Source organism: Bactrocera latifrons, unplaced genomic scaffold (genome assembly GCF_001853355.1).
Source record: "Bactrocera latifrons isolate USDA-ARS-PBARC rearing strain unplaced genomic scaffold, ASM185335v1 scaffold_12, whole genome shotgun sequence".
NCBI classification, from domain to species: domain Eukaryota; kingdom Metazoa; phylum Arthropoda; class Insecta; order Diptera; family Tephritidae; genus Bactrocera; species Bactrocera latifrons.
Window position 1 is genome coordinate 2292276 of NW_017534630.1, and position 20418 is coordinate 2312693.

Below are 20418 nucleotides of genomic sequence, written 5' to 3' on the forward strand. Positions count from 1 at the left end.
TTTTATAGAAAAGTAATTTAATTGTACTAATACTTCATCATATATTAATAAATTTTATTGAATGTATGAACATTTAAAAATGTATTGGCTGAAACTGTTCAAACCTCTCACAAATAAAAAAGATTCCTTACAATATAATCGACCACACTTGCTCTGCCGATGACGATGATATCGAAAAATTTCAAGAAGTTTGAAAATCACTGCATAGGCATCAAAAAGATAGCAGAGTATCTCAACAATTCTACAGATCGCATCAACAAATTTTAGTTAATGTTTTGAGTATGAAGAATGTCAATGATACATACCGATATCATCGACCTCATCAATATTGGTATATTATATAAGCTCTCAATACAGGTAAAGCCATTTTTGGACAATTTTGTGCTTCAAAGCATCCCATATCATTGCTATATTATGGAAGTTGTGCGGAGTGCAGAGATGAAGCCATGTTTCATCCATGGTCATATATGGACGTAAGAACTCAGGTTTATTATGCTTATACAACTCCAAGTACTGCTCAAAATTGGGGTCATGTATGCTGGGTATCTATTTTCTTTCTTCTCTATCTGGTCTTTTTAACGGAGATGAGGTCTTATTTTTCTCCTGCTTCCCCCGGCGGGTACTGTGCCAACGACTCTCAGAGTTGGAGTGTTTCCATCCATTCGGACGACATGACCTGACTCAAAGCACTCTTATTAGACATATTAGTTCCCATAGTCCTTCTCTTCCATCGGAGCGTGGGCGCGAATCAGCGATATGTTGAAGAACTTCGCTTTGATGCGGATTGTCGCTTGACCTTCGTCCACCGGGACGAACCCTCCCGCCACTAATCGCACACCAAATTTTTTTCTCCTCGATATGGTCACTTCAGTAAATGACACGAGAGCCTACTTGTCTCAGTACTTGTGCTTGAGCTTATGAAAAAAATTCCTTTCTGAGCACACCCAAGTGAATGTCGCTCAGAGTACTTTCCTCACTTGCGTGAACGCTGAAATTCTTTCCTCTTCTAACTGCATCCCTGAAAACTTGGATCACTGCGTAGCAGAAGATACTTCTCCTTTGTTTTTATACCCTGAACAGGGTATATCAAGTTTATCACGAAGTTTGTAACACCCTGAAGAAAGGGTAGGTCTACTATAACATATAGCTGCCATTCAAAGTGAACGATCGGAATCAAGTCCATGTATGGAAAACTTTCACATTTCACAATGTATTTTCACAAAAGTTGGCAGAGGTTGCTTCCTAAGGCTGCAATGTAATCTCCGAAGAAATTGTTCAGAGCGATTAACTATAGCATATAGCTGCCATACAAACAGAACGATCCGTATAAAGTTCTTGTATGGAAATTTTTCACATTTGGCAAGATATATGCACGAAACTTGGTAAAGATTAGTTTCTAAGGAAACAATATAATATCAGAATAAATTGTTCAGATCAGATTACTATAACATATAGTAGCCATACAAACCGAACGACCGGAATTTTGTATGGAATGCAAGATATGTTGACGAGTAGCAGGAACTGCAAATCCGATTTGTCCTTTCATATTGGAGTGAGTAATATATAGTAATATATAATATAACTCATTTGAACACAAGACCTACGGACTTCGCGCTAGCTTAGCAATCGCTGGTCAAGAACCATCACCAGTGCGACAGCGATATCTTTCTCGCCTATAGTAGAACTCAAGAAATCTACTGAGTTACTTGGTTTTAACAAAGTTCATCTTTCTGCTGTTGTAAAAGTTCTTACTTGACATGATCCCAAAGGCATTTATGCCGTATAGCTTAATATTTTGTGTAGCAAAAATTCTTATAGTTTTATGAAATCAGGTGAGTTGGAAACATGCAGGCACTTGCTATTCCATTGCCGAACTTTTGCAATACTTAAGTTGATACATCTCGGCCGACTGAATACCTTCGTGAAAAGATCAAAACGGAGCTTTCTAAGTGAGATTTCTGTTATAGTCGCCCTCCTTACCTCACCTTAACTAACACCTAAAACTAATTTATATTATATACATATATAGCGGCGACGAGACGAGTTAAATTCAGCGAGTGTTTCATTTTCTCATTTATCCAGTTAGATGATAACGATACATTCATGAAACTTGTTATCCGAGATAATCGGAATTGACGATTGATATCCTTGTCTCGAATTTGACACCTCAGTTAGAAAGGGATATATAACAGTTGTGTTGGTAAGTACCAGAGGTGTTTGGAGAATATCCTCAATTGATATACTAAACCTTCTTGTAAGTCTGTACTAAAATAGATGAATGACCGAGCCATCACAAACGATTTGAGTGAAGGCTCACAAAAGAAAGATTTTCGTAACTGATTTAACCCTCTTTGCAGAACCCCATTTTGAATTTCTTACTTTACCTTATTTTAGTATAGAATATGTATGTTTCAAAGCAAAGTTAAACATAACTTGGGCTCTGGATATGTGACAGCTCTGAATAATGTGGATAAATAATAAGTTGTCCCAATAAGCGGTCCTTTCATAATTGCTAGTGTTCACATGAGTGGTGTCTCCGTGCGCGTCGTGAATTGTAGCAGTTTTTTCCGTTATCTTACACGACAGTACTACAACAGAGGAGCTCCCAGTAAGCTAACGATATCATTCACATATTTCGAGGAAGTTTACTGCTACTATGTGCTCAGTCAACAAAAGGCGATAGTTGATACTGAGCTCTCGCAATGTGAGTAAAAATATAGCGGAAGCTCTATTAACTCAAATGAGAGCTAATTTCAATTTCGATAATAACGTTAAGGTTATAAAGTCTCCAGGAAGTAACCATTTACTGATAAATCATGCTACTCTGTCAGCCAGCACAATAGCTTTGGGCGTTCTACAGCCAAAACCAGAGACCCTATGCTACGGTGAACCTCGAAGTAAATACAAAAAACTTTGGCTAACATGAAATAAAATCAGTTCATCAAGATCCTCAATTGTAAGTAAGGAGACCTTGCAAGCTGGAGTAAGTAGTATTCCACAATGCAGTTAATCATTTAAAATGAATATATATTCTTATTGCCGTCAATATTGTTTTGTACATTTTTAAATACGAGAGATATAAAAAATAGTTTATCTATAAATATACTGTGAAAAACAAGTCTTGGAATGCAAAACCTAAGATATTAGTTGATTAAATAGCGTGAATAAAGAAAATGAAAATTTGAGTATCTGAAAGAAACACAAAAGTTACCATCAAATAAAAATACATTTGAACCACCATTAAACTTACATTTGTGAAAGATTCCAGGGAGACAGGCACAATATTTCCAGCCAGCAAAGGTTCGACTCTCTGCGTGATTTGCATGAAAACAATCGAAGAACGGCGAAATTTCATGTCTAACCGATGCCAATGGCAAGAAAACATGGAATTAGTCAATTTACGCATCTCCAGTAAGGCCTCGTCCATAAGCCAAAAAGATGGCGCTACTTCACTTATAATAGCAACGCGTAAAACCAGAACTTTCACCATTTGCGAAGTAGTGTAATGGCCGCCAAAAATGGTAACTGCCGGTACGTTCAGACCCAAAGCGGTACTCAGAAACTGTAAGAAGATGGTGCCGGAAACAGAGCCGCGTATGCATTTGTAATAACTGTGAAAACGTAGAGCATTAGTACCAAGAACTGAACTAGTAATCTGCTAACTACCTCACGCATTCTCGATGCCCTTCCACACACGCCACAAGCTGCTGGTAATGATGCGCCTCACTTTGCTCCAGACAGCCGCCCAACTGTTCGATGCATGCATTTAAGATGTGAAAATGGGCCACCAACAAAGCCAGATATGCCACAGTGTAGGTATCGCAACAGATAGCGTTCGTCAGTAACACACCCACCGCGAATAGTTCGATGACACACGCGAGCAAATATAGAAGCAGTGAGTGCTGCCAGTCGAAGGGCATCCAGCCCTCGAAGGGTAGTCTGTGACGCATGATGCTAAGCAGCCCGTAGACCATCAGACATGTCCAGAAGCCTATAAAAACCGTCAGAAAGCTCCATACACAGTAGCGCATSATACGTCTCAGGTAAGCAATGTCTTCCGGCTGTTGCTCGACTTGTCTATCCAACGCGTGCAAATGTTGTGCGGCCTTTGGTAAATCCGTCTGTATGTAATAGAACGCTATGATCTGCTTGCCCGCAGTGTAAAATAACGGTAGTATAACGCTGAGGTTAGCGAGTTTATCGTCGATTCCGATTGGCATGAAGAACGATGCCAAATACAGCGATCGAAAGATAACTCCCGTGAAGGAATTGATCAGCAAGGAAAGGGCTAAGTAGAGTCAATGATAGCGTTTAGGAGGGTGCATGCCGAGGTAGCGCCAACAGCGCCAGATGTAACTGACTGCGTCAATGGATCTTACTTTTGTTTTAGATGAGGATGTGACAAGTTCCTCTTTTTCTTTGTTGGCCGACATTTTTCTCCCATGGTTTTGTTAATATTTTAAAATGCTTCTCTTAAACGGTTGTTTAAATCTTCACTTCGGTCTTTTACACCGACTCAGCTCTTTTAAACTGTCCGTCGGACATAACTGAAAAGTTCTGCAAAATAGTGTAGCCTCTAATTAAAGCAAGAGAATAAGTTATTTAGAAAAGAGCACTTCAATAATAACACCTTATGAAACGGTTAATTATTATACAACTCACACGATACTAGAGGTATTGGTAATGTAATGAGCATTCATTAGAAATGGCATAATCACCATTAGTTAATAGTAATTGGAAGAAAGAAAGTGCGGTGAGAAATACATTGTTCTTACATTTATGAAATCTGTCACTATAGGGAGATTTTAAGAGCGCTACGTCCGTCTATGTCGGATCAAAAATTGAGCGTCTAGTAGAAAAATTTGAATCGGTTGGCACAGTACAAAATGTTCCCGTGCTAGTAAGACAAAGAAGTAATCGCAATTGAGGAAAACCCAAACTTGTTTTTCACAAATCGTTCGTCTTTGTGGCGAATTTTTTGAAAAGATCTTGGCCTACATGCTTCCAAGATCAAATTGACGCTATAACTGGAGGCGCTTGAACAACGAGTCGTCGTATTTTGTGAATTGGGCCGAGCAACAACTTGAAAATGATCCGGATTTTCATCGAAACATCATCTTCAGCGATAAGACTCATTTCTGGTTGAAGGACTTCTTCAAAAACCAAATTTTCATTGTTGAACAGGCAACAATCTACACGTTCTCCATGAGTCACCATTGCATGCCGAAAAAATTACGTTTTGGTACGGTGGTGATCAAGAGCGGCACGCTACTGTGAATGACAATCTTAACTGCTCAATGATTACCGTATATTTTTAGCCCGAATCGGATGATATGGACTTAGACAATATGTGGTTCCAAAAGGACGGTGGCACAAGCCACACAGCGATTGGCCCAGTAAATTGGTCGCCTCGGTCGTGCAATTTGACTTCGTTATGAACTTCGTACGAATAGCGAACGTGAAATTGCAGCAGTACTGGACGATTTATGATTGAAAACCGTCAAAAATTGGGTTGAGTGTCGGGACTTCAGTAAACGTGCCCTTGGTGCTCAGAGTTTCATACATAATGGCGCTAAATATCGTCGAACGTTATTAAGCGATAACTTATAAAGTGCCTTCAGTAAATACTAAATTAAGGCATGGAACTGTTATTTGGCACAGGGTATCGCATAAGCAAGAAGAAGCTGTAGCCCAAAATTTTACCTGTCATTTTTAAATTATTATATTTAATATAGTAAATAAAATTTAATGTCATGGTGGAAAAATTTCAAATCGACCTTCTAATATCTAAACCTACTAAATTGGAAAAACACATGATAAATCGTAGTCGTGCAGGTATGTCACCTTTATTAAAATGTATAATACTGTAGTCAGTTTTTGCCTCGATTGATTCTGTTTGTAGACAGCTCATCTACTCTGTCTATTCTCTCGCTGGTGTATGTTGCTCCTGACCATCAAGTTGTACTTCATCGTGAAGGGGATCACAGATGAATGGTTGGAGGGATTATTGTAAAGCACTAATGCTGTTAAACTACCCTCTAGCTGTCAGCTATACTACATTATATTGGACTACATATATTGAAAAGATTACTTTAAATTTTACCAAACTAAGCCAACTTAAAGTGATCCATCGTTGAAAGTTAGTTTTAGAAGTTTAAACATTTTGGATTACGTTTATTTTTAATGAAAAATTTGATAAGGTTACTCGGATATGAAAATAAATAGAAGTAAACCTAAAAAAAACATAAACAAATTTTTATTTGCATTAAAACTCCATAAAACAACCTTAATGGCTGGAGACAATTTATTTCTTAAATTGATTTAGAAGTGTGAACAATGAGAAAGAAAACTTTATAATCTGCAAAAAAAAGGAGCATTAAGTCTTTCTTTAAAATTGAGACAACAAACATACTTTAATAAAAGTGAGCAGCGAAATCGGAGCGATATTTCCAGCCAATATTTGTTCGATCTTCTGTGAGCGTTGCATGAAAATAATCAACGAACGACGAAACGGCAAGTTCTGTTCATACCAACAACAAGAGAAGAGCGCATTTGTCAACTTGAACATTTCAAGGGCAGCTTCGTCCATAAGCCAACAGCATGGCGCGCTTTCACAGAGCACCACCAAGATGTAAGGCAGAAATTTTACCAACTGCTCGCCAATAGAATCGGCATTCACGAAAGCCACAGCGGCGGTGCAGAGCGCAAGTGCGCTGCTAATGAATTGAATGGAGATTGTCGCAGCTATTGCCGGGCTGAAACACTTAAAGAAGCTGAATGGGAGTTTAAGAATGAGGACGTAACGAAAAAGCACATACAAACCCACTTTACGCACTCCCAGTGATCACGCACACAGGCCATAAGCTGGTGATAATTCGCCAGTTCGCTGCGCTGCTCCATGCACACGCCACCGATCCGAGCGATGCGTGCGTTCAAGATGCGCAAATGAGCTACTAACAGCAACAAATACACAATCGGATAGATGTCGTTGCACAGCGCACAGATACACTGCACGCTCAAACAGAACAGCTGAAAGGCGCACGCCAATATGTAAGCGCTAAGCGAGTGTTCCCAATCGAACGGCAGCCAACCCTCAAAGGGTAACTTGTGTCGCGAAATACCGACCAGAGCGTAAAGCATCAAGCAGACAGCAATACCGGCCAATGCCACAAGGTATATTTTGCGGCAGCTTTGCACTAAGCGTTTCAAGTGCGCGCATGTCGTCGGCTCCAGTTCCACACGTCGGTCCAGCGCTTCTAAGTGCAGCGCCGCTTTCGGCAATTCACCGCGTATGTGATAGGCGACGACGAAATGCTTGGCTGAGCTATAGATCAGTGGCACCATCACGCTAAGATTCGTAAGAATTTCGATCAGATCGCTACTTATAAAGAATGTGACGACGTAAGATGATATAATCAGCAACGTACAGGTGAAGTTCAGCAGCAGGGAGTAAAGCCAGTACATACAGCGATACTTTTCGATCGGGTGAATACCCGTAATGCGCCAAAATAACCAGACGTAACACAAGGCATCACTAGAGTCCAAGCGCGCTGTTGAATGTGGTTGACTAATCATTTCGATTTTCCAAGCTGGTCAAATGCAATGTATGTCCAATTATTGCGGCTATTTATTAAAGACAAAGTAATGTTTATTTGTGTGGCGGATATTTATACGAAGGCTCAAAGCTTGAATGAAGTGATTATCTCATGGCAGAAATATATTTGCGTCATATTAATTACTACTTTTGATTTTTTTTGTGGCGTGCGTTGTTAGCGAACGCAGCGTTATGTGAGATGCAAAGACTCCATTGAGTGGACTCATTAAACATATTTTATACATGGCAATCAAATTTATGGTAAATAGAAATTGAAAATTTAAAGCAAATGTGTCTAATACTTATTTATTAAATTGTATCCACATATTTTCCTTTAATTCTTAAAAAAGTTGAAAATTTCGAATTATTACTATTTTTTTGCTGTTGAATCATATCCACGACTAAGTAAATACAATTATTTGGACACGTCGTACGAAGTTGGTGACGTTGGTGACGACGAATACCGATCAAATCATGGAAAACATGGAGTTAGACTGGCATGTGACATTTTGTGACATCGCCCAGAAGATGGGAGCTAGTCACCAAATCATTTTTAACCAGAAGGCTGGATACACAAAAAAGCTTAATATTTGGGTGCCGCATGATTTGACGCAAAAGAACTTTCTGGACCGAATCAACGCCTGCGATATGCTGTTGAAGCGGAGCGAACACGACCAATTTTGGAAGTAAATGGTGACTGGCGACGAAAAATGGATCACATACGACAATATCATGCGACAACGGTTGTGATCGAAGGCCGCTGAATCGTTCCAAACAGTGGCCAAGCAAGGATTGACGGTCACAAAGGTTTTGCTGTGTATTTGGTGGAATTGGAAGGGAATCATCCATTATGAGCTGCTCCCATATGACCAGACGCTTAACTCTACCATCTGCTGCACACAGTTGGAACGCTTGAAGCAGGCGATCGACCAGAAGCGTCCAGAATTGGCCAACGGGAAGGGTGTAGAGTCCACCAGGGTAACGCCAGACCACACACGTCGTTGATGACTTGTCAGAAGCTACGGGAGCTCGCTTGGGAGATTTTATCGCATCCATCATATAGTCCGAACATAACGCCAAGTGATTACCAACTGTTCCTGTCCATGGCGAACGCACTTGTTGGTGTAAAGTTCAACTCAAAAGAGGCTTGTGAAAAGTGGCTGCCCGAGTTCTTCGCAAAAAAGGGGGGTATTATGAAGTTGCCGTCTAGATTGAAACAGATTATTGAACGAAACGGCGCGTATTTAAACTAAATCCGATCACTATAACACTTTTTATAAAGCATTGAATAAAGAGCAGGGAATGGGAAGATAGGAAGGGAGATATTTGACAACCTTACATAAGGCTAATTCAATATGCTTTCATGTGGGTAAACGATTTTGGTGATCCATTTCGTATTTCATACTTTTGCTTCCTTACTTTCATACTTTTTTTTTTATATTGAAGAAATGAACAAAGCATGAATTCTCAAGCATCGTTTTGTACTAAAAATTATCGAAAAGGTTCAGAAATAAAATATACAAAATTGCTATTGATACACCTAAACAAACTCGTAAATATGGCAGCACGTCATACTCATGATTAAGTCACACCTCCACGAATTTGAAAGGACGTGCTATATACATATTTAAAGAGTGCAGCATGTAATTAAAAATATAAGTTTTCAATTAGAGGAAAACTCAAAAAGTAACACTGAATGTGTTGTCAACAACAAATAAATTGTAGAATATAGATTTGTAATTATTATTGTGTGAGGGTGCGACACGCACGATATTAAGGCGTTAATTTTCTGTTGTGGCAATACAGCAGGCAGACAAACGTGACATGTCTGAAAACTTTTGAAATGAAAGAGAGTGAGAAAATAAACATTAAAGGGTCTTCTTCCAAAAGCCAAGATAAGACTTAGATTTTTATTTCATTCAAACGTAATTATTTTCAATTTTGAGTTTCATAAATAAACATTGTTTCACAAAAAGTTGCGTATACGCCATGACACATACTCGCTTTAACCCTTCATAATCGTATACATCGAGAAGGAAAATTTTATGATCTGGAAGGAAGATAACATAAGTGAGTATTTTTGTAGATTTTTTCTCTCTAACAACTTACATTTAGGAATGTTTGCAGTGTGATCGGCACCAAATCGCCGGCCATTAGAAGCACTGTGCGCTGCGAGCGTTGCATGAAAATTATGAGCATTTTGCGGAATTTTCTATTCTGATCATACCACTGGCAGTTGTACAGTGCTGTGGTGAGTTGACCGCACTCCTCCATGAGCGAATTCACGTACCAACAGCAGGGCAGCGCTTCGATGAGCACGGCGAAAATATATGTGGCAGCGATGAGCATTTGTGCTGCATCACGCTCGAAGGCGACATAATTGACGGCGGTCAGGCAGAGAACGAAGGCGGTGATGCCGAATTGCATGAAAATTGTGCGCGAAATAACCGGACGTATGCAGGCGAAGTAGCTGTGAAGAGGAGAGATCAACATTATTTATAGTGAAAAGGAAGAAACAAAATTTTTTAGGTGTAAGCACAGTTATTTTACACAAAAAAAATAAAAAATTAAATAAAATAAAAAATAAAAAATTAAAAAAATAAAAAAAAATTTTAAGTTGAAAATTGGTGTCGCACCCTGTAATTTCAGCCAAAATTAATTTTTTTAAATATTTTTATAATAAATGCGTGTGCGTGTGTACTCTAAATATATTATGCATGTGTGTGTGTTTGACTTTAATATGTCTATTCATGGCGTTGCCGACATGCAACGCGGTTTGCTCATCAGCACCTGTGTGTCTTAGCCATCTTTGGGAGTTGAGTTGCATACTTTCGGGCGCTTAGTTTAGTAGAAGTTTTGTTAGTAGCAGCAACAATATCTCGTGACCGTTTGTCGCCGACAACAAATATTCAGAAACTTTTGCCACACACTGCAACACTGTTATTTGTAGGTGAAATGTAGTTTATTGTTGTTGTTGCTGTTGTTTGCGCTGATGCCACGCGACGTGCTAAAAAGGACTAAAATGCGCTTAAAAGCGCCGTTAAAAGTTTTGTGGGTACCTGATACAAATGCTGATGATATGCTAAGTAGCGTTGCAGCCGAAAAGTTTTCTGTTATTTCGCGTGAGACCTGCAACGTGCCACAGGCGTCCGCTCGTGCAACATGCAATCAAGGTGGACGCCGAAGTAGACAACAGCTAGCAAAATGAGCTAACTGCGCAACTAACAGTTGTCGTGGCAGCATCAATGAGCGATTTTCGAAATTCTGGATTGTTTTTGTTGTTGCTTTAAGGTAGCGGTTTCATTTGCAACCACAACGCTCCTACTGTTGCACTTTCGGCGGCTTCGTCTTTAGTTGTGCGGTGATTTGTTTGTAATATTGTAGCTGCTGCTTTAGTTTTGCTGCTGTGTGTTGTTGTATTTTTTTCCTAAAAGTTTCATGCATAGCATTTACGCTTAATTCGTACTTTATTTGTAACGCTGCTGCTGGTATGCCACGTCCTGCTAGCTTGTGGCATGCAACCCGTACTTGCCGCATACTTTGGCTGCTGGAATTTTCAATAAATACCAAAATGTTTTTCAGTATTTGCTTTAGTGATTTGTGTTATCGACTTTTGGCTGCTCCCACGCGAGCATGTTAATTCACTTACTACTAACGGTTTATGGTTGTGCGCGTTAAGCGAATTGCGCGAAGTTATATTCGGAGGAGACAGAGAGGCTTAGCAAACTTTCGCGTCTGCGAAAATGAAACGAATTTTCGAAATTGGTTTTCTGCCCACGAATTGATTTTTATGAGTGAGAAGTAAAAAAAAAAAAAGATTGCGGAGACAATTTTGTAGTTTTTAAAATTTCCGGAAGTCTCATTGATAAAAATTCTTGAATTCTGACTCCTTTTTAAAGATATGAGTCTAAGTCCACTAATTAAAAGTGCATTGTTTGTTGAGGAGCGGAGTGAAATTAATTTTTCCAGTAAATTTTCGTATTATATTTACAAGAAGGTGTTCCATTGCCCTTGGTGTTGTTGCCGAGTTAAATCAATTTATATTAACAACAATAGATATTGCAGATTATTTACCTCATTTTGCAAATTATTTTTTCACATTCTATTCCTATCTCGATGTGCGTTTTAGAACCTGGTTATATTTTTCCCCAATGGCAAATAAGTTCCATTTATAATATTTAAAAAAAATATACTTTCCATTTATCATTATTTATCACATACGATCAGATCAAATGTGTCTAGAACTGGTCCATGCTAGCGCCAATCTAATCCATGAATTTTTTTTTTATATTGGTGTAACTTTTTCTTATACTCCTGAGAAGTTTATTTGTTTAAGAAGAATGGATCATATGGAATAACGTTTACGGAATTGTTGAAAATAATTTAAAAGTGTTTTGGTGAGTCTATTTTATCATTCACTGGATTATCCGGCCATGCATTGCTGTGGTACTCTTATTCAAATAATAACCTATTCAAACCAGTGAAACTTTTTTTTACGAATAAAGGCGAAAATGGTTTTGTCGGTATAAAAATCAAACGGATTGTACTTGATGTTTAATTTTGAATATGTTCCTAGAAATATATTTCGTTGAAAGAAATAACGAATTTAAGGCTGTTTTCTCAATGTCTGGTTATCAGCATTTCTGTCCAGTTAGTAGAGTTGTCCGCTTAATAGATTGTACTTAATAAATATCAACAATATTCAGTGAGCGTCCATTTAAGTGAGATTTCACTTCATGCTTTATTTATGAATCGTTTTAACTATCCTATCTTCTAAGCTGGTTCGAACTGAACAGAGTGTGCTAAATTTTACTTAAATCGGTTCAGTAGTTTAGGAGCCCATCGCGGACAAACAACGTGACATGTAGTTTTTATATATAAGGATATATATAAGATATGTAAACATGCCTTCTTTACATTTTATGGGTCTTCGAACTACTGGTTTAATCATATTCTACAATACGTTATTCTCTATTCTAAATTTGTATACCCTAAACAGGGTATACTAAGTTTGCCACGAAGTTTGTAACACCCAAAAGGAAGCATCGGAGACCCCACCAACTATATATATAAATGATCAGTATGTTGAGCTAAGTCGATTTAGCCATAGCCATTTGTATGTCCGTCTGACTGTATATATAAGATATCGTTTTAAAATTTTGCAAACGCCATTTTCTCTTCCAGAAGCTGCTCATTTGTCGGAACTGCCGATATCGGGATGGTATGGAAAATTTTATCATTTGACAATTTATCTTCACAAAATTTGGCACAGGTTATTTTCAAAGATAATAATATCTCCGAGAAAGCTAATTATATGTAAGACAGTATGATTCCAGATATAGAGCGTTTTGGCATTGCCATCTGATTTAAATTATAATTTTGCATTTTTTAACCGATGGTTAACAAGAGAACTTACTTTAGAGAGTTAAAACCAATAAAAGCTCTCTTAATTGTCTTCAAATTGAAAAATTGGTTGGAGAGTTGCCATCTTATGATAAAAATAATTTAAAAATTTTTTTAACTGATGGTTAACAAAAACTTTACTTTGCAAAACTAAGGCCAATAAGAGATTTCTTAAAAATCTTAAAAACAAAAAACGAATTTACTTTGAAGAGTTGCTACCTTCTAATAAAAATATTTTTGGCAAATAAATAGTGATTAACGTTTGCAATAAAAGCTTCCTATGAGCCTCATGGCATTTTTGGTTCTTTTAATTTTGGTAAAAAAAAAAGAACCGAGTTGCCACCAAGAGAAAATTTTATATAAATTAATGTTATGAGTACAGAAAAATGAAAACAGTTGTAAGAAATTAATGAACATTTTATGTTATTGAAGTTTTATATGTATAGTAGATTATGGAGTTACCAACTGATGTCAGAGTTATAAAAATAACTATTTAATAATTGTATATAAAAAATATAAAATTTCTACAATTACCAATTTTTTAATTCGAAAACAAAGTAGAATATATAGAAGTATAAATTTTTCTTAGAGATTTAAGTATTTTATATCTGTATATATTAGCTTTAAGATTTACTATTCCACAACTCACCTCAGCAAATTCTTATGATCCTCTATGCAATTAACCAACTCTGAAATGTTCTCCTCCGCACTCAGCACACCATCCTTGCCAATGCGACTGATGCGCGCAGTCAGCGCACGCAAATGTCCGATCATCACGGCCAAATAACATTGCGGGTACATATCGTTGTTGACATTCTGCAGCACAAAAAATGTCATTACCGCAAAATTCTGATAAATCAGTGTCAGAGTCAAATTCTGCGCCGCATCGGCATAGAGCTGAGGAAACCAGCCGTCGTAGACCAGCTGACGCAGCGAGAAACCAATGTAAGCAAACCCGCTGCTACTCAACTCATATACAAACATATAGCCGGCATAGTAGAGATGACAAATACGTATGGCGGTGAGTATGTGCTGGCGATCCACTGCATGCCGCATGCAACGCACATCCAACTTGGCCAGATAATAGTTCACGGCCAGCAGTTTCGGCCGATGCAACCAGAGCGACCATTGCTTGGCCGTGGCCATGGTCAGTGTGACGCCCAAATAGAGCAGGCCAATAAGTTGTGACAAATTTTCAATGAAAAATAATTTAGCAATCATTGTGGCAGGCAGGAACACGCCAAGTGAGATGTTAATGAAGGCGGAGTAGATGTAGTAGGGCAAGCGATGGCGACGTGTCGGATGCATGCCAATCAAACGCCAATTCAGCCAGAGATAACGGAAGGCGTGAGCGGAGTCAAGTTGTTGCTGTTGTGATTGTTGTTGCAGTTGCACAGACATGCTTGAGCGACTAACGGCACATAAATATAATAGTAATAAAATGAATCAGCTATAAAATTATCTAAAGTGCCGGACGTGGCGTATACGCAACTAAAATAAATCTCTGCGAATGCGGCGCTTTTATAAAACGCTTTGAGGTGTGAAGAATGTCCGTCGGTTCACACAAATTCTTAAAACGAAAATTGCTTGAGTTTCTCAAAAAACTTTGCAGACAATAATTAGTGTTATGTTCTTTGTTTTATTTTACCGCTATAATTTCTATTTTCGCTTTTGCTTTGCGGCTGTCCATGCCTTGGCGGCAATTTATTATCGACTTGATTATAGACAAGTTCATTGATTAAGCGCACAAATGACGTTGGTCGCTGGCCTGCAAAGTAGTGTGCGGTCGTCTATGTGCCACCCGGTGGCGCGCAGTCGGCGCATATTGCGCGTGCAACAATTCAATTCCAACAAATGTCTGACTTGTGCAACGAGCTGGAAACACACAAAAAAATTATGGTAAATTACAAAAATGGTAATAAAAAAATAAATAAAAAATGCAATAATAAAACAAAAGTGCTTGGGGCTACAGTCAAATGCAATAGGTAGCACAATAGCGGGAATGAAAATAAAATGTTTGGTAAGGAAGACATTTGACACGAGCGGAACCTAATTTTGAAACCATCTATTTTTTTATCCTTTTAAGCTATTCAAAATTATAATCTGAAAAATTTTGAATAAATCGACAGTGATTTTTTCAGTCCACCATACACTTAAGCACATTTTGGGATGGCCTTCCGCTCTTTCAGCGAATTTTGGTTTATACGGGTTCCACAGCGCAAAAGTTTCCCTTTGGGAAACAAGATAAAGTCGCATGGTTCCAAATCTGGTGAATATGCTGGTTGGTTGATGTTATTCATGCGGTAAAAACTCGATTAAAAAAAAAAATCGGATTCATCGGGACTAGTTGAGCAAGAACGGTTTCATACCCAACATATCCACCAAAATCAATTGAATGGACTCGCGAGAGATTTCGAGCTCTCCTGTCATCTTTCTAACACTGAGGCTGATATAATTGTTCAATTTAATATATAATTGTGTAAAAAAACACCCGAAAATTGTAATTAAATTCTCTGAGTAAATGATCTTTAAAAAAAAATGCTTATTTCTAGCCTTCCAAGACGGTTGAGAGATCGTTCAAAACATGCCTCCTTCTGACCGACCTTCGACCTTTGACTGATGAAAGTATGGGAAAAGTGAAGGACATGGTGCTCCACGAAGCTTGTAACACTCAGAAGGAAAAATTGGAGATCCTGTAAAGGCCTATAAAGTACGCTGTGTCGATTTAGCCAAGTCCGTCTGTTCGACTGACTGTATATACGCGACCTCTAAGGGACTAATTTTTAGAAATCTATCTGAAATTATGCACAATTCCATTTTTCACCAGAATGGGGAACTGCTGATATCTATATTGTAGCATTTAGCTTCCGCACAGACCTACTGATACACCATTTACCCTCTTATGTTATAAGAAATGCTCATACACTATTCTTAACAGAGCCATTTCTAAATTACCAGCACTGTAAACTCGAGCGCATTTCTCAAAACCATTTAAGGCATATTTTCTGCCGCTACATCAGTGATAATGTGGATTTCAAATGTGGGAATCAAGGAGATACTAGGATAAGAGACTTGATCAAGCTTGGGAGAAATATTTTTAATTATTTTACTCTAAATTCGGAAGTCCATATATCCTTAATGGATCTCCATTTTTGCAGAAATCATCTCGCAAGTTTCCTGATTCCAAACTGTTCAGTTAAGTTGAAGAAAATGAGCTCTCGTTGCTAGCGAGCAAAAAGTGCTCTTCGAGCTTAAAATCAAATCTGAAACCAGAAACACACTGTTTGTGAACATCCACCGTTATAAACTTATAAATGAAATAGTACTTGTGATTGCGAGTTGTATCCTTTATCCTTTCCTTTATCAGAATTAGAAGATAAGAATTAACGTTTTATAGGGTTACGTATTTTAAACCAAGGATCTTAGATCAGCTGTAAATCATAACTAGTGTGGCAACCTACTGAACAACACTCTTTTTAACCACAAATATCGAGAAATTAGATTCGCTATATCTCTAAACAACCTATGTGAGAATCATTTCCATCCAATAACAAATAACTGCGACAAATAACTGCGATAACACGTCCCCACTATAAAAGATCACTTTGAGAATGGTAGTAAGATACCCTATTGACATATTAAACACGGGTACATCGAAAGGTACCAAATGCAATAAGCAATACAATAGCCACAATAACAGTAAAACAGAAATCAGCAAAAACGGCGAAATTATTGCAAAAACTCAATTAGAGCGSAGGAAAATGTTGCACCTTCCAACAGAGGCAAGCAACACAAATGACGAAAGAAAAAAATTACAGCGCCGCCATAATATCCAAGGAAAGTCTGCAAACAGCAAGCGCCAAACACGAATGGAAAGAAGCGAAGTACAAGTGAAAATGTAAAAGCACCAAAACGATGAACGGAGATCAAATCGAATTTATTACGGCATTACGACAGACTAAACAAGAAAAAGCTGTGTGTGAGTTGAGAGAAACGGTTAAAAGTAATTGCGAACAGTTACGAAAAAATGCAGGTAGCGTTGGTAGTGCTGGCTTAAGCGGAGACGAAGACTTGCACTGAACTATGCCAACAAAGCGACAAAAGCAAAGAAAAGGTAAGCACGGAACTGAACGACTACGGCAACTTAACTCATTTAAGCGCCACGCTTCATTACGCTGGAAATTCTGCTGGCAATGCAATTGCCACATAACAATAACAACAAGCGCCGGCCAGCAAGTGGACGCAGTACACAATACCGTTAATACACTAACACACAGACACAACCAACGCGCAGAACCTGCACAGTTAAGTGAAGCTCGATTGAGTTGAGTGCGGCTCACGGTGTGGTGAAGTATGGTAGGGTGAGTTGAGTTGTGCGGCGCGCTGTGTCGCATAGGTTGGGGCCTCAATTATGGGCGCGTAATTGCATTTGCACAACGACAATTGAACTGAAATGGAAATGAAGCTGTCGGCTTGCGGAGACGCCTAATGGAGTCATCAGCGTAGAATGCTGCTCACTCACACACATAAACGTACACACGCAGATGACTCGTTGACTGCCAGAGTGAAGTTGTTGATTGCTTTGCTTTTGTTACTACATACATAACTGTACTTATTTAGTAGGCATCGATTTGAGAAGTGCTGAGACAACAGGTTTACGCGCAACACAAACGCCGCAGACACAATACCCACACATATACACACAGCTTTGTGTGGGTGTTTGCGTGCGTGCACTCATTCTCGCTGATTGTTCTAAATACAAAACAGACATTGCGTTGTGCTGAGTGCTGGACAAATAGGTAAGTCGCTGTTGAGTGACCGGTTTTGGAGTGAAGTGCTTACCGCTTGAGTTGTGGCAGACACATATGAATGTGCATATGTAGTACGGGTTTTATATGTGTGGATGATCTGAATTTGAGGTTTAGGTAAATTATATACGCCTATATATCAGTTATCGGATATATGACTTCAGTAATGTTATGTCATATTAGAAAGATGAGAGGTCTATTGAAAAGTCCTTCGGTACATGCGCTGTCGCAAAATCCTTTTGACTCAACATTGATCAATAGAGATCTAGTGATCTATTTGTCCTAAGTAAGTTTAGCCTCTTCGTAGTTGTGGGGGTTTTAACAGAACATTGCCTTATTAGTAATTTTACCAGGCGCTACATGCAGACGCTGTATGGAAGAAGACGAGGTGGAAATAACTCGATCCTTCCTTTTGACCAAAAATAAGCCCTCGTTTTTGCATCGATATATGACAACGAATGAAACATAGCTCCATTATTTCACTCCAATGTCCAATGGGCAGCCATCAGAGTGGCTGCACATGATGCATTTTGGAATACTTGCGGAAATATCGTATTCTCCAGATATAACCCCAAGGGACCATTTTCAGTTGTCAGATGAGAAAAGAATGCGCGCTGTGCTTCGTCGAATGAAGAGGTGATCGCCGAAACTGACTCCTCTTTTGACGCAAATTTGAAATCGTAACGTTGGAGGGTCGCTCTAATCAGGGTATCGCCCTTAAGGGAACTTTGCAAAAACCAAAAAAAAAAAAAAAAAAAAAAAAAAAAAAAAAAAAAAAAAAAAAAAAAAAAAAAAAAAAAAAAAAAAAATAAAAAAAAATGTAAATCACAATCGAACGAAAATCAAGGACTTTTCAACTGACATTGTAAGTTTTATTTTTTGTGATTGCTTGGCTCCGTATTGTTTGAACATGTGCCAAAGATGGACACATCACCCAAGAGCAAATACGCCATATGTTACTGTTTTTTCTTCCACAAAAGGTGAGCATGTACGACAGTCGAAATGTCCTTGCCTGTAATAGCCATAATGTGCAAATTTGAAGACAGCCAAGTTTCGAAAATATTGACAAAATAAAACAATCATCAAGTTCGACACTAATATAAGCGCTTTTTGGTTTTTCCAGCAGCTAAAAATTGCACATAAGGCCTCTCAAAATATTTTCAATAGGTCTAGAAATAAAGGGGAGTACGATGTATGTGTCCCCAAGGGTTCCAGTGTTGCATTCGTACTAAAAATATTTAGAAAGATCTTGTTATTCCTATAGTAAAGAAAGAAATAGTCGACAACAAAACGAACTATGAACTTAAACGCCGTAGTCATCTAAATTTATAAGCTAATGCTTTGCTACAGTCCTGTAATAAAACCTGATTAAATAAGAAATTTAAGGAATTTATTAAATAAGAAGAATACCAGCATTCTAAAGAAAAACGCATCACCAAACCGGCTCCAATGAAATATTTTTCTTTAGCTTTAATTACACTTAAGAATATATTCATTTTAGGCATTGAACAAGCAGATTTAATAAATAAAGATATATAAAAATAAGTAATATAGATGCCACACGAGATAACGCAAAGCATTTTGAATCTGTGCGGAATCGTAACGAAAACAATCAATAGCCAAGCCAGGATTGACGTTTAGAATGGTTTTGTTATAAGTATGAAGAAATCGCTTAATCAATCGTCCATTATGAGCTACTCTTCTATGACCAAACTCTTAACTCGGACATGCATTATAAACAAAGAGAGTTTTGGCCGATGAAAAGGAATTGTGTTCACTCATTATGACGTTAGTGGCAATGTTCTTGTGCATTTACTTTATGTTATGGATCTTGGACCAAGTGATCACTCCCTTTTTCTTTTATCCCGTAAGGATGAAAAAGTTTGCTGGTGAAAATGTCGCCTCAAGAGAAGCTGGTATAAATTGACTGTTCCATCTTTAAAGCTTTAAAGGGGATTAGCTTGTAAAAGAGTAACATTGAATAAAAGTAATCGAAGAATCTTACAAAATTGCAACAATTAGCAATATCTTTTCACTACATCTTACCTTTGAGCATTGAGTTTGAACATAAACCAGCCCAAAACCAACTCAAACAGGTTATGTTGTTAAAATTTTTTTTTTGATATTGTTGCGAAAGAAAACTTTAAAATTAATTATGGTAAATGGTACCGAGAGCCTGGTTGTAAATGTTGGTCTCTAATAGTTCCGTAGGCTCGACAGCCTTGAGCACCTTCTTGGTCACACAAAAGATGCGGCAAATTTCCTACCGTAGAATTGAACAACTATTCGCAAATTATTTATTCATGAGTTAATTGATCCCTCATGTATTTTTTCTTAGAAAACAAAGGATGTAATTATCACTTTAGTTTCATTATTTATGAATTTAAGTCTTTCGTTAGAAAAAGCTAGAAAGCTAGAAAGGTCAGGAAAAAATTTATGAAGGCTAAGCGTTGAGGTAACATTCTAGGTAATTATTTCAAGCAATGAAAAACTAATCACACTTAGGTAAAAACTCTGCCCACAACTTTCCGAAAAACGATATCGTTAATTAAAAAAAAAAAAGAAAAGGATTAATACCTGTGTTGCTAGGTGGCATCTTTTAGGGTATAAAAG

General features: G+C 38.0%; 1 protein-coding gene across 1 annotated transcript; it reads right to left on the reverse strand.

The window, feature by feature from the left end:
- Nucleotides 1-9599: 9599 nt before the first annotated feature.
- On the reverse strand, nucleotides 9600-14398 carry LOC108978215 (odorant receptor 7a-like). Its single transcript, XM_018948370.1, has 3 exons — nucleotides 13647-14398; nucleotides 9704-10064; nucleotides 9600-9644 (listed from the first exon to the last, which is right to left on the reverse strand). Exons 1-3 carry the CDS (start codon nucleotides 14396-14398, stop codon nucleotides 9600-9602), a joined length of 1158 nt encoding a protein of 385 aa, XP_018803915.1.
- Between the last annotated feature and the right edge of the window lie 6020 nt (nucleotides 14399-20418).